We start from the raw sequence: 14,109 nt of genomic DNA on the forward strand, positions 1-14,109 counted from the left end.
TGGCTTGTTACTGATGTTAAAAGCGAACTAAGCGAGTGCACTATGAAACTGGTTGCTTTGAAAACTGTCAACGGTGAAGCCGAGTCGCGATTTGAGAAAAACTTTGAAACGGCGACAAACAAACTGACGCATGGTTCGGGTACCATTTTGCTTCAAGTTCAAAGCTCTTCACGTAAGCAATCCGAACCCACTTCTCCTGTTGAATATGCAGATATTTCTGAGCTGAAATGCAAAATAATCGACAGCGCTGTAGAGTACATTGATCAGCGGTTTCAAGCCTTTGATGAAAAGCCACTATGCTTATTCAAAGTTTTTGATTGTCGTGAATGGCCTGCTTCAAGAAATGAACTTGCAACTTACGGAAATGATGAAATGCGCGATATCATAGACCACTTCGGAAGTATCTTGAAGTTGGATGAATCTGCTGAACCACTCATAATGAGCTCATGGTGCTGCCTGAAAAGCCGTGGCAAGGACTTAGCCAAAAAGACTAAAACATCGCAGGATGTTTTAAGTTTCTACAGAAGCATGCAGCGCCTTAATCTGGATAATCTTGAACACATATATCCCATTATCAAACTTATGCTCACTATTAGCGTGAGCACGGCAACGGTTGAGCGTGGGTTCAGTGCACTTAATCGTATTAAGACCCCCCAACGAGCTATGATGTCCCACGATTGCTTAAGGAACCATCTGATGGTGTCTGTTAATACAGCAGGAGTTGGTGATTTTGATGCATCCTCAAAAGCCATAAAAATATGGATGGATCAAGGGCCCGGCACCAAGCACATCCATGGACATAAACTTCCTGACCCTCATAAAAACTCAAAAGAGGCTGAGCTACAGCCTCACGCATCCCACTCTGCCTCCCAGGCATCATCATAAACAATTTTGGAGACGGTGAGTACACATTATTTTAAATTACATGTTAACTTTATTGTAGGCCAAAATTGTACCATCATAAGGCATTATTCGGGCAAGTTCGGGCAAGTACTTTTTAGACTAAGCTTGCCCGACCGGGCAACCTGAAAAAAGGCAATTTGTCACAGCCTGTATATTGCTGTTTTTGTTAGAAATCGTTTAAATACATTTTCAAATACAAAATAACTGCACTTTCTTGTAATCAGGCCCTTCAATAAGTACAAAAAAACCAGGGGCACAGGTTCATTCTAAATATGATTAAAACATATGAAAATATTGCACTGAGTTGTTGGATGAGAATAACCCAGTTGAGTCCATTAAATACCTTGTAGTAATATCTGTAGTAGCTGCCAATAAATATCACTTGTGTCCTCTACGTCAATGTAGATCACGGGACCGGAAGTCACATAGCGGAAAGAACGTAGCCAGTACTGGTTTGCCGTCGAACTCCCTGCCAACGAGGGCTCTCTGCGCACTCTCACAATCAGCTGCATCTTCATATTCAACATACGCCTGCATAATAAGCAATAAAAGGGCAGAAAAAACACAAAATTAAACATGCAAATCAAATGCATACCTGGGATAATCATAATCAATCCAGTTGGATTGCAAACCACAAGTCTGACCTCATTTGGGCTATTCCAGTTGAAATCCATACATCCCTATGGAAGACATGACTTAAACCTTCCACACAGGTGGTGTAGATTTCAAATGGAGTCACTCATTTAGGTAAACTTGTATGAAATTTATACTCCCTATGTGGAAGATTAAGATCCTGGCTTCCATAGGAGTGTATGGATTTCAATTGGAATAGCCCTCTAGTGATAAGATCTGAAGAAAATTAAGTCTTGCTGTTTTAACATACCACTCACAGGTATTAAATCAGATGAAACACTTGCGTAACTCCCTTTTTATCCTATGTTTTATAGCCACAGGCATTGTAAATACAGCAATATTGCATCTAAAAGGTTTGAATATATCATGCAAATTTTAATGCTGTAAAACCACAATAATTTTGCAGTATGATTTTTCGCAATTGGTAAAGAAACCACATGCTATACTATTCTGTGCATTCAGTCTTCATATTGAACTAATATTTTCAATGACCTATTTAGTTTTATATTTGGCGTAATCAATATTTTAAAAGTCAATTAATTAGCTATGCTGGTTCATATGTTGTTTTTAGTTCAAGAAGTAATAATGCTTATTGAGTTTCCCACATTTGATTCTTTATGTTTTATGTATGTAGTATTTTGTTGTAAACATTATATTTGATTTATATTGTAAGGGTTGCATTTTATCTAAATTTGCAATTTTACTGTTTTCCTATATATTGTGCATCTACATGCGCATATTTTTTTTGGGGGCTTTAGGCGCCAGCCCCCGGGTAAAAGCAGGGCCCAAAATGAAGGCGGCGGAAGAAGAAGGGCAGCAAAAAGCGAAGGGGCGGCAAAAAGAATTATTAAATCAAAAAGGGCGGAAAAATTTGATAAAGCATAAAATTGGGTCAACCTTTTCGGGCTGTTGAGGAAGGGGCGGCAAAATTAAATTTTCTTCAGCCCCCCCCGGGTTGGGGCGGCCACGGTACGCCACTGATCTAAATCTGAATGTATGTAGTATTTTGAAAACCTTTTGAATAATATTTTTATGTAAATGCTGTAATCCCTGCGCCTCAAGGAAGAACAGATGATTAATTGTGTTTTCAACTGATTCTCATTTCATGCTTTACAGCACTGTAAATAGTAGTAAAATCTGCACCATATCACAAAATTTTCCATATTTTTTACTTTGGTTATATCAAGTTGCTTCTAGCCTTACACACTAAAATATAATTTATGCATTTTTAATTTTGTGCAGTTTAGAAGAACGTCATAGCCAAAATGTATTTACCTTTCCCTGGCCTTGTCCATCTCTAGGTAGAAGCATACTCCTTGTGGGACCATACTTTTCACATTCTCCTTGGATGTCTGTGTATACATCTAAATCAAATCAAAATAAATTGATATTAATGTATGATGAAGAATGAGCATCATACATTATACATTAAGTTAAAAAAAACCCTGTTGTCAGCCCCAAGCTTTGTTTTTTTTGGCTGTATGCATGTAAAATCAGCTACAGCATCAATTTCTTTTGGTAACTCAGGTCATCCTGTCAAAATCACCATGGATACATGGCTTCAACTCCACTGTGGTAAAGGATGGGCACTCATAAGTCTAGGTGATATGTCTATGTAGGATTGCTTGGATATAGTGCCTTTGACCTAGTTAAGATTCAGGCTATGATTGGGAGTAGGATAAAAACTTGAGTATGTTGGTATTCACACCACCAGTTTGGGATCCTAAATTTTAATGCCGGGTGTTGTTATCTTCACACCCTGAAACGTTTCTATATGTTTTCATTAACAAGCCATGCCTAATAACGAAAACACTGAAACTCTGGTGCTCAATGGTTTTCTATGGAGAAACTGATAAAAAATCTACTTTGTAACCCCATGTGAGGTGAGCATCGTTTCAATTCTGCTATTTCTGCACAATCAAAAGAGGCTGCAAAGCGGTGTCGAAGATGAAATGGTATATTGAAATCCACACATATTTCAACAGTAAACCTGTGTAGTTAACATCATACGAGAATACCTGTTAAAGCTCACATGTTAATCAATTATATCAAACCATGCAACACACACAGGCATATATTACATTATTCATGGTCAGGCTGGTCACATGGGAATTCTATTGGCAAATCCAAACTAGTGGTGTGTTGTATATTCCAGTATTTCTATACCTTTATACTCTTCCTCATCTTTCAGGTTGATATCTGCTGTTACATCTAGCAATCTCAAGATACGGGTAGGTAATATCACCATATCTTTGAAACTTGGAGTGAAATTATGTGTGAAGAAATGATGAGACAAGCATTCATCTGCTGTAGGCCTTTTACTCACATCACATTGTAGCATTCTGCAAGAAAGAAGTGTGTATTAATACTCTGATTAACTCAAATGTTTAAATGGAATGATTTTGATACCCAATGCAAGAAAACAAATGGCAATCACTGGGTAAACTGTACAGCTGAAATATCAGTAAGGAACTACATAATATTGCTCTGAAAGTGAAACTCCATCCTATCTTTTAGCGTTGTAATAAGTGTCAGCAATATTGTCTTGGGATGTGATTTTAAGATATCAGTGTGATTTTTTGTATTTTAGTTTCAGAGTGTAACTTTTTTTCTGTCAGCAGGTATACATGTACAGTGCCAATCTGACTGCTCTCCCTGGCAGGCCAATAGCCAGAAGGAGGGATGCGAGGGTTGATGCACCCCCATCAACATAAAGGTCTACTTTTTTTTGGTGTGAGAAGAACCATTGTGCCATGGATTTGTGATTTTTTGCATAACAGGCAGCAGTGTGTGAAATTCAATGATTCTTTATCTGAGTATGTTACGGTCAAAGGGGGGGTTCCTCAAGGCACAAAACTGGGTCCTATTGGATTCCAAATTGTTATTAATGATGCTGCCACAGATGCCAAATCACAATACTGGAAATACGTTGATGACATGACCTTTGGTGAGAACCGTCATCGTAATGTTAAAGGCTGTCTTCAAGATGATTTGAATGATTTTACTGAGTGGGCCAAAAACAATAGCCTTAAATTAAACCCATCCAAATGCCAGGCTCTACTTGTTAATTTTGGTAGATCAGAGCCACTACACACAGATTTGAGAATTGGTAATGAGCCTCTTCCTTATGTTGACAAAGCGAAAGTGCTCGGTCTCTGGTTACAAAATGACCTAAAATGGGACGCCCAGGTTAATGACATGCTAACCAGAGCCAATAGGCGTCTTTTTATGCTTCGCACTTTAAAAAAATTTGGCTTCTCTCAAGATGAGCTCACCATTGTTCTTAAAAGTTACCTTAGACCAGTTCTCGAATATGCTGCTGTGGTTTGGCACTCAAGTATTACATCAAAACAATCTGCTGATATTGAAAGAATCCAAAAACGGGCATGTAGGACAATACTTGGTTGGAACTATACATCTTATGATGATGCAATTACTTTGTGCAATCTTGATTTTTTTTAACTAACAGAAGAGAATTACTCTGTCATTCATTTGCTGAAGGGCTATCAACCAATGCTCGTACTAGTCATCTCATTCCCCCACTAGGTTTGAAGCCCATGGTAGAAATCTCCATAATTCAAGTGCAATATCAAAAATTCCAGTCAGAACATCCAGGTTTGCTAATAGTCCAGTACCATATTTTATTAATTTATTGAATCAGTAGTTATCCTTTTGCACTTGCCATTTTTAGTGATTTTAAACAGTTTTGATGTATTACATGTATGCAGGTGTCATTATTTATATAATTTATATATAATCTCTTTAGTTGTATGTGTGAGTGGGAGCACGAGGGAGTACCAGGTGTTTTTTGGAGTTTGTTTGAGTGCAGTGATATGTGTGGTGTGGCTGTGGTGTGAATTAGGGTTGTGGGGGTGTGTGTGTGAGTAGGGGTGTGCAGGTGTGAGTGGCTGTTTTCTGTGGTGGTTGGGTGTTGTATGTGTTCAGAGATGAAGGGACCATGAGTGCTGGCATGCCACTGTTCGTGCATCTGCATGCGTGCACTCATGCACCCTTCACCTGTGTACCCTTTTTCCACCCACACCGACTCCCGGAACTGACTCACACCTGCATGCTGATGTTTTAATATGTAGCAATATCCATTTATATACTGTGCAATATTTTTCATCTCTTATCTTGCATTATTTGAATTTAAATTTGTTGTTTATATATTTTGTATTTGTAATTTTGTAATATTTTGATGTCTTTTAATGATTGTAAAAATTGCTCAATTTGGCCTTAGGGCCACGATGCTTTTTCTAATAAAATGAAATGAAATGAAATTTTAAGGTAAAGAATGTCAAAGAAGGTCCAAATTAGAAACAAAAATTTAACAACTTTTTTAGAAATTTCACCCCAACAAAAAAACTCACAAAATTCCTACAGGCCTGTTCCCTGGCACCATTTCTGAGCCGATTTCACGTCACACTGGTATGCATGCTGTCTGACAAGTGGCTGTGGCCCTTGTATTTGCTATTTGAGGTTGCGATCTAAGAAGCTGAGCCAGTTTTAATATAACTTACTGTTTCAGTAGATCCCTTAAATCTGCCAGTACTTCTCTATACTTTGGTATTTTGTTGTCTACCAATCTTGGTTTGATGATGCCATCAATGACTGGCTCACATTCACACTTTACTGCATCACATACTTTCTGAAAACAAAAAACATATCAATAGAAATAGACTTTTATAATGTTTCAATCATTTCTTGAATATGTCGTTTATTTCTACATAGCATTTCGCATGTGTAGAGAAGGTGTGAGGTGAGTGGTGAAGTTCATTATATATGAATTAAATTTATAAATAATAATTTGTAATGACCAAATAGAATGAAAAGTTTGGATTAGGTGTGGACTTCAGTTCATCTTTTAATCAATTCCTAAAATCCTTACTCTGCTGAAAAAAACAACCAGAGAACAAACCAAAAGTTTGATGATGTCGTACAAATGAAAGTCCTTTTGATAGGAGGGGGTCAAAAAGCCCCATTAGGTTGGTAAAAAATTAGTTAAAATACTGTTACAGTTGATCTTTCAGGGTGGCAAGGAGGTGGTCAGCCCCTTAACAAAAGTACTTTTGTTTATGGGATGTCATCAAACTTTTGGTTTGTTATCTAACTAAGCGTGGGCCGTCAGATGATCAGAGCGGTGTACTTTTGCTAGTTTCAGGCCAGTGGCAGATCAAGCCCTGGAGGTCAGAGACAGAGACCAACATCTCCAAACCAAGACTATTTTGGAACATTCTGTCAAATATCTTCCCTGCTGTATGGTATATCATCATCATCAATGAAATGCCTCTACAGGTATGTTATTCCCTGTACTTTCATTTCAAAATAACCACTAACCTTGCATTGTGAACAGCCCCCTGCTTCCACATCATCTTGAGTATACAACTTATTGCCTGTAAACACACCAGCAATAATACAAGCTAAACTCCAGATGTCCACAGCTGATGTACAGGCCTTGGGAGGAGTGGATATGAGTTTACCTCGGGAGAAGTTTCCATGACGACAGATGAAGGCATTCCATGTTTTTGCTTTCAGGGGCTTGGTAGCAGAAACTCTGAATTTGACTGTAGTCCTACAGAAGTAAGATATGTGGTGATCTCATGTTATCATCCATGATGACCAAATAAGTATCTTTGTGATATTCAGATATGCTGCCAGTGCTCATTTTTGTGCACTGGGCTATTCAAAAGCTGACTTTGTTACTCTCTTAATTTCTTGTAGCCATCTTTGAGTATCTTATTTACCTATGCAGAAGTCCCATTTTAACATTCTCTCACACAAAGATAAAGACCCATTGTATTAATATATTAATTGTCAAATTTTTGGTATACTCTCACCCAAAGACGCTGTTCATCAACAGGCTTTTCACACAAAGACAATCTGTTGTTCACCTAAAAACTCAAATTTTGCCATGGAGATTTTAAAATCAAATTTGCACTGAAAGGCCCAACCCTAATGTTGGTGCTTTACCTGTTTCAGTTGGTTGGTGTCACATGACCATATTATAGATAAAATCAAATGCTGCTTGGTTGAAAAGTAGTAAGCTTAAACAGTCCAAGGCATAAGGACTGTTAATTATTGTAGGTGAAATAGGTAATGCAAACGAAGGTTCATTTGAGTTTGTGTCTTGGCATCTCATTTTCAAATTTTCACTTTTATTCAGATTTATCAGAGCAGTTTTAGAATACATGTAGTACTCAACACCCTCAAACATTATCCTGGCGACAACTCCGTGGTCCGAAGGTTCCGTATTCCGAAGACTCCTTAGTCCAAAGATTTGCTAGTCCGAACACATAATTTACCATTCGCTAGTCCGAATTCTAAAAAAAGGTTCGCTAGTCCGAATATTGGGTTCTCTAGTCCGAGGGTTCGCTAGTCCGAATAATAAATAAGGTTCTCTAGTCCGAATATAGAATAAGGCTCACTAACCCTAACTCTTATTCTATATTCGGACTAGAGAACCTTCGGATTAAACTTAATTTGGTTTTCAGACTAACGACCCTTCGGACAAACCTTCGGACTGGCGACCCTTCGGACTAGCGACCCTTCAAACTACAGAGAAGTCACAATTATCCTATTTCTCTTAATCCTATTGAACCCAACTTCATAACCTTTATGTCTTAAGATTACCTGGTGTCCTTCTTGGAAGCTGTGCCCAAAGTCAATAACTTTCCAGCAGCCTTCTTGAGCACTCCACATCACATTAGCAGGCTTGAGGTCTGCATGCACCCAACCTCTATTGTGCACATGATGAAGACACTCCAGGATGTCACGAAATAACTCATGGATTAGGTACAGGGATAGGCACTCTTGGTTATTTTTCACTACAAGCTGTTTCACGTTGCAGTCCAGTAGTTCAAATACAAAGAATGGATGCCCACGATAGCTGAAACTGCCATATATGGAGGCTAAGTGAAGATACAACATGAAATTAATAAAGTTGTTAGAACTGGTTTGTCTGGTTATTATGACTTTTCTGTTACACAGTTTAACATGCACAATTACTCATACATAGATGTTTACAGTATATGCCAAAAGTATGTCACGTCTCTATTAAAACTTTGACTTGAGTGTGCACTCCATCCAGGACTCAAATTTCAAGGAGGCCACCAAGGCCATTGTCTGCCCTTTTTCAGTTTTGGCCTTGGTGCCCCCACATCTTTTGTCAACTTCAAGGCATTCTTCATCACTTGATGGCCTTGGTGCCCTTCTTTGTCTTTGCCCAGTGGCCTTAAAATGGGTCCCCCCAATAAAATTTGAGGCCTGGTGCTCTCCTTGTAACAATAAAGTGAAACCCACATGTGGGTACGTAAATTTGAGCAGGAATTGAGATAGTTCCCTCCCTCTTTCTTCCTTTCTTTCTCACTGAGCTTTATACAGAACTGTGTCAATATCACCAACCAACCCTCTAAATTGATGCCCTGGATATGTACATACCTATAATAAGTTCCCAGCTATCAAATTGACTTGGATTGGCAGCCCCTTGAAAATTCTTTTATTTTAATTTGAGGGTTGGAAACCTACTTTACAAACATAAGAGTATATTTTTTTATCTTCAACGAGGGGAGATATCTTTCAAAAAGATACAAAATGGATCCACTTACCTATATGTCTGTTTCCATACACTGCATCCAAATTCCTGATCTCCTTGATGAACACCAACTTGTACTTCTCTTCCCTCCTGAAGACTTTCACCGCTGTGGAGATGCTTCCCTCATTAGATGTTACATGGTACACTTTGGCGCATCGCCCCATCCCCAGTAACCTGGACACGGTCCATGTTTGTCCCAGACCTGTTACCTGGTCACCTTCCTCCAAATCCAGGAATAATTCCTGCATAACTTCCACAGGATGTTGACACTTTGGTTGTGGTTGGCTAGGTCATCTGATGGAGTTGTTCTTGTTGCATCTTTGTGCTTTTCTAAAGATTGAAATTGGGTCAAAGGTATGAGAAGGAATTTTGCATTTATTGATATCACCCAAATAATAATATATTCTATAAATGATTTTGACTTCAAGAACAGTCCCTCTGACTGATGTTGAGGGTTGTTCTGGGATCTTTTAAAAACAATCTTTTAGAAACACAATTATTATACTTGCATGGGGTACACATACGATACGTGGTAGGCACAACCCGCCGTTATGTAGTTTTCTTGATGGTGGTACAGTTTTTTGTCACCATGAAACTCAGCCGTAATAATTTAAAATAAAATGGTTAGGAGTGTGAAACTATAACTACCGGTACTCAATCGTTGCCAATTTTCACGTGTATTAAAACAATTCTTTGTGAAGTTAAATGTTACCGAAATTGATTTTGATGACTTATGATACAAGATGCAGATACAACATGTAGTTTGATCGAGAAATCTATCTACTATCCATGACGACAATAGTTACTGTGTGCATAGAAGATAAGGGTGTCGAACTACTTCAGTCACTCAATCGTTGCCAATTAAACGTATTAAAACATTATTCTTTGTGAAATTAAATGTTACGAAAAATTTGAGCAACTTTTTCGGGCACAATATACCCGTTGTGATCAGTGTTGTTTACTTCTGAATTTCCATTGCTTTACATGGTGTCATGCTTCACCGATCCTGATGCGTTTTGAGATAGCTAACATAACATGGACATGTTCTATCCTCATATCCATCGTTGGTTATCAGTGCAGCCTAGATTGAGGTTAGACTTTTCGATCAAGATATAGTTGCAAAAGACAAACAGAATCATGCAAGTTACTAAACACATACACACACCTGTCCCTTTAAATATAAATTGACCTTCCGCCGGCTTCCGGAAGGTTGAATTTATAAAGGTAAGGGATCAGGTACATGTAATGTTTAGTCAGTTCCTCCCACTGGCCGGCTGGTGGGATGGCTCCTTTAATACCACATTACCGAATGTCATTATTATCTGGATCAATAGGCCTATATATTGGTGATTGTCTTGATATGCTATAATTGAAGACAGAGATAAAAAGACTAACGTTTGTGTCTGACGTCACTGTCAATCAAATTCTCTACGATCCTTGATTGGTTAATAGCGTGTAAAGGAAGGTCGATTTATCTGGTGCCGATAGGAGAAAAGGAATAACAGAAAATGGCGAAGAATTACGTTCTTTTACAAGGCAAAAAGCAACTTTTCTAGGCATTGTTGACATGGTGCCTTCGCGAAAGAAAGTTTCTTACTAGTATAAAGACGTAACTTTTGAGATGGTTTGTATATGTGCAAAAAGGTGCAAAATTAACAAAGGAAAGGCGTCCGGTTTTACCTAGCCCGAGGTACTCACACCTCCGTCACTATGATTTCCACTGTCCTTCTCTGTACGAAAGTCTGAGGCTCCTGAGCCTATCTGGTCCAGGGTACACAGTATCGAATTTTATTAACAAAATTTAACTTATTACCGTTCCTCATGTGAAGATAAGACTTAAACAAAACATATTTGGTGCATGTGTGAAAATTTTGGGTGCGGTACATTTGAAGACTGTACCATAACAAAAATTAATGTCTCATCAAGATAACACGGTGGCCATGCTGTGAAATGCAGATTTAATGAAGAAAAGAGATGCAGGAAGTCTTCATACTCATAGTGTTATTTTTAAGGATTATATCACAAAACTGAACATTCTTTAGATGTGACGTGTAGATGTGAGTATTTATATGAATGCAGGGTGAACCTTTGAAACTGCGACATCATAAGTTCACAGTTCAACTGCCTCTGTGTGCCCCGCTTTTTGCATTACTACGGAATCGCAGAAGTTATGGCCCTATGGCGGGGAAGGAACCAATATAGGGCCATGGCCCATGCATGCCCATGTCATGATGTGTCGCTGTAGTGTCGGGCTAGGTTTTACCAGGCTTTTCTAACCAGCAGTACCACCGCGTTCAGCAACTCATATCAATCATCACGACACTTGTAAACAAACCGTGCTCGAGTTTGATTGACAGGTGACGTCAGATGCAAACTAGTCTTTTTATCTCTGTCTTTCATTATAATTGCTTTGGAGGTTCAGCTGCTGTCAAGCTGTCAAGTGTCAAACTCAGTCCATGAGTCAGTGCATGTCTAGACTTCTCCGTAGTCCACTTGCCCATTTTGCATACTCTGGCTATTACATTTAAGCATAAAACTCTGATTTATATTGATTTGTCATTTGTGTGCAACTGATAGATTTTCACATCTGTATCTGATCTTTTCAGTCACCGCACTCCCTGTTTGTTAACCGTAGTCCACTTGCCCATTTTGCATACTCTGGCTATTACATTTAAGCATAAAACTCTGATTTATATTGATTTGTCATTTGTGTGCAACTGATAGATTTTCACATCTGTATCTGATCTTTTCAGTGACCGCACTCCCTCTGTTTGTTAGCTTCCCAAGTGGACTACTGACTTTGCCTTGCGGTTAAGATTTTTAACACGGGACTCTATGGAGAGTTAGGCCAATTTCTGGCCTAACTAAAAGTGGCCATGATGTAATGCATCTTTATGGATTTGCCTTGTGATTGGTCGCCCATATCTCGCTATGGTTTAAATCTGCCGGGCCCGCGTCATTACAATTAACTACACCGTACACATAGTATCTGTGGTATTTGCGGCACTTTTGTGTTGATGCGAAAGTTAATCTCTCATCAAACATCAAGCGCGTCTTGTACTATAGCATGCAGCTGCATGCTTAGTACTTGTGGTTAATGGACTGATAAACAAGTATGCTTGACAGTGTGTTTTTAGAGAGCAAAGTCCAGGGGGTAAAGTTCTGCTTAAAATTCAAAGTCCATAGACGGATTTTCGGGTTCGCTATCAATAAACTGGTAGATTCCAAAATCAGAATTGTTCAGTATTAAAGTGAGCCATTATAATTATGCAAGATAATGTTGCATTCAATTACTTTTATTGTCACTAATCATCTGATATTTTTAACTCTTTATGACCATTTTACTATTGAATACTTTAATTTTAATAAACATCAGTATAATTTTGAGTTCAACAAAATGGGTTCATACATATTTTTAATAAAATTCGGCTATGGCATAGTCTAGTGCATGTCTACCCTGAGTAAAGATAGTCACTTGTGCTGAGCATCAAATTGGTCACTTATCGCTCACTGTTCAAAATGTGACATCTACACCAATTACAGTCCCCGAAACTGTCTACTTTTTAGCCGACCTCAATTCCGAAACATTTAGAGATAGTTAAAATGCGATCCCCAACCCTTTGGTTACCTTTGGACGAATTTGTCGAAAAATCCGCGGAGTCTCCGTGTCTGAAATTCCCGGTACAAACATTGAAAATGTCGCAATTCTCAGTTCGGTGATGATACTATATCCGCATCGCTGTTTTCATACATGAATATATGCATATCTCTGACCCTGTAAGGTCAAAAAAGCGTGGCGTTGATTTCAACCAATTCGATCCACCGTTTAATAAGCAGCTTGATACTGACGTCATATCTGAGGTGACCAGGAGGCAGGAGCTACCATTTTGGTAAACTGAACTCGACTCATGTGTTCTTTTGGTTCACATAAATCGAACAAAATTTTCAATAACGGGTAATAGTATGATTTCAATTTTTTATTAATGAAGTTACTTGTAGTTTTGAGGAATGACAAAGTTGTTTTTGGAAACTTAGATGTTTGTTTCAACTGATGATGTAGGATCGCAAGGTGAGTGAATTCGTGAAGAGATTTGCTTGTTTGAGTGATAGTAGGATACGGGATGTAGGCTAGTCCTCTGTGTTTCTTCTTCTTCTTCTTTAGTACGTCGACAGGGCGGCTTTATTTATATGCCACATTTCTCCAACTTAATGTATGGGGTACTTTCATGCAAAAAGAAATAAAAAAAAGGGGGGAATGGCAAAAGGATAAGGCTGGATATCAGTCTAAGTGCTGTGCATGTGCTGTGCTGAAATGGATTGGTATCTAACGTGCTGCTCTGGTATGGGTTGGTAGTGCTTGAAGCTGCTGCTTGAAGGCGTCGATTGAGGGCGCTCCAGCTACTTCTTTGGGCAACTCATTCCATTCTCTCAATGTCCGGCTCCGACGTCTCAATGTCCGGCTCCGACGTCTCAATTCACGACGTCTCAATTCGTACCTGCTTACCAGACAGCAATACTACGTATAGGTGACCCCGGAGTGACGTCACAAGCTGTTGACCTCCGTTGACAACAAATCCGATTCAGAAGTCAAATTTGTAGTTTTCTGTGGTTTGTCCCTTTTCAAATCGGCCAAAATACTAGTACCATTTCTATAACTTCTCGACATGGGGCCTACAGCCAACAACAAAAATAAAGACTCTCCTCTACATGTTCATGTGTTCAGCTTCACATAAAATGCAATTTTCGCCAAGTATTTAACCTTGATTTTACCGAAATCGGCCGAGAAATTTCCTCGATTCGAGGTCAAAACAGAACGTAAACAACGGAAAAAGCTCTGCTACAAGTCTTCAAGTAGTCGCTCAGCTGCACGATCTATTGTGGGTTGAAAAGCGTAAGTGTAGCCGACTGTAGCGTCATGTAAAATAAGTACCCGGATGACCGGGGTGACCTATTGCTGTACGGAACCAGATATAGTGCATTGA

At 38.8% G+C, this 14,109-nt stretch overlaps 1 protein-coding gene across 1 annotated transcript in view; it reads right to left on the reverse strand.

Annotated features, from left to right (window-relative positions):
- Positions 1-1,059: 1,059 nt before the first annotated feature.
- Positions 1,060-14,109, reverse strand: part of LOC140138056 (serine/threonine-protein kinase Kist-like) — a 14,115-nt gene continuing 1,065 nt past the window's right edge. Inside the window, 8 exon segments of the mRNA XM_072159901.1 lie at positions 1,060-1,434; positions 2,812-2,900; positions 3,703-3,878; positions 6,057-6,184; positions 6,874-7,065; positions 7,067-7,108; positions 8,167-8,444; positions 9,141-9,457. Coding sequence (XP_072016002.1) covers positions 1,300-1,434; positions 2,812-2,900; positions 3,703-3,878; positions 6,057-6,184; positions 6,874-7,065; positions 7,067-7,108; positions 8,167-8,444; positions 9,141-9,375 — 1,275 coding nt within the window. The 5' untranslated portion in view covers positions 9,376-9,457 and the 3' untranslated portion in view covers positions 1,060-1,299.

Source organism: Amphiura filiformis, chromosome 17 (genome assembly GCF_039555335.1).
Source record: "Amphiura filiformis chromosome 17, Afil_fr2py, whole genome shotgun sequence".
Lineage (NCBI taxonomy): Eukaryota > Metazoa > Echinodermata > Ophiuroidea > Amphilepidida > Amphiuridae > Amphiura > Amphiura filiformis.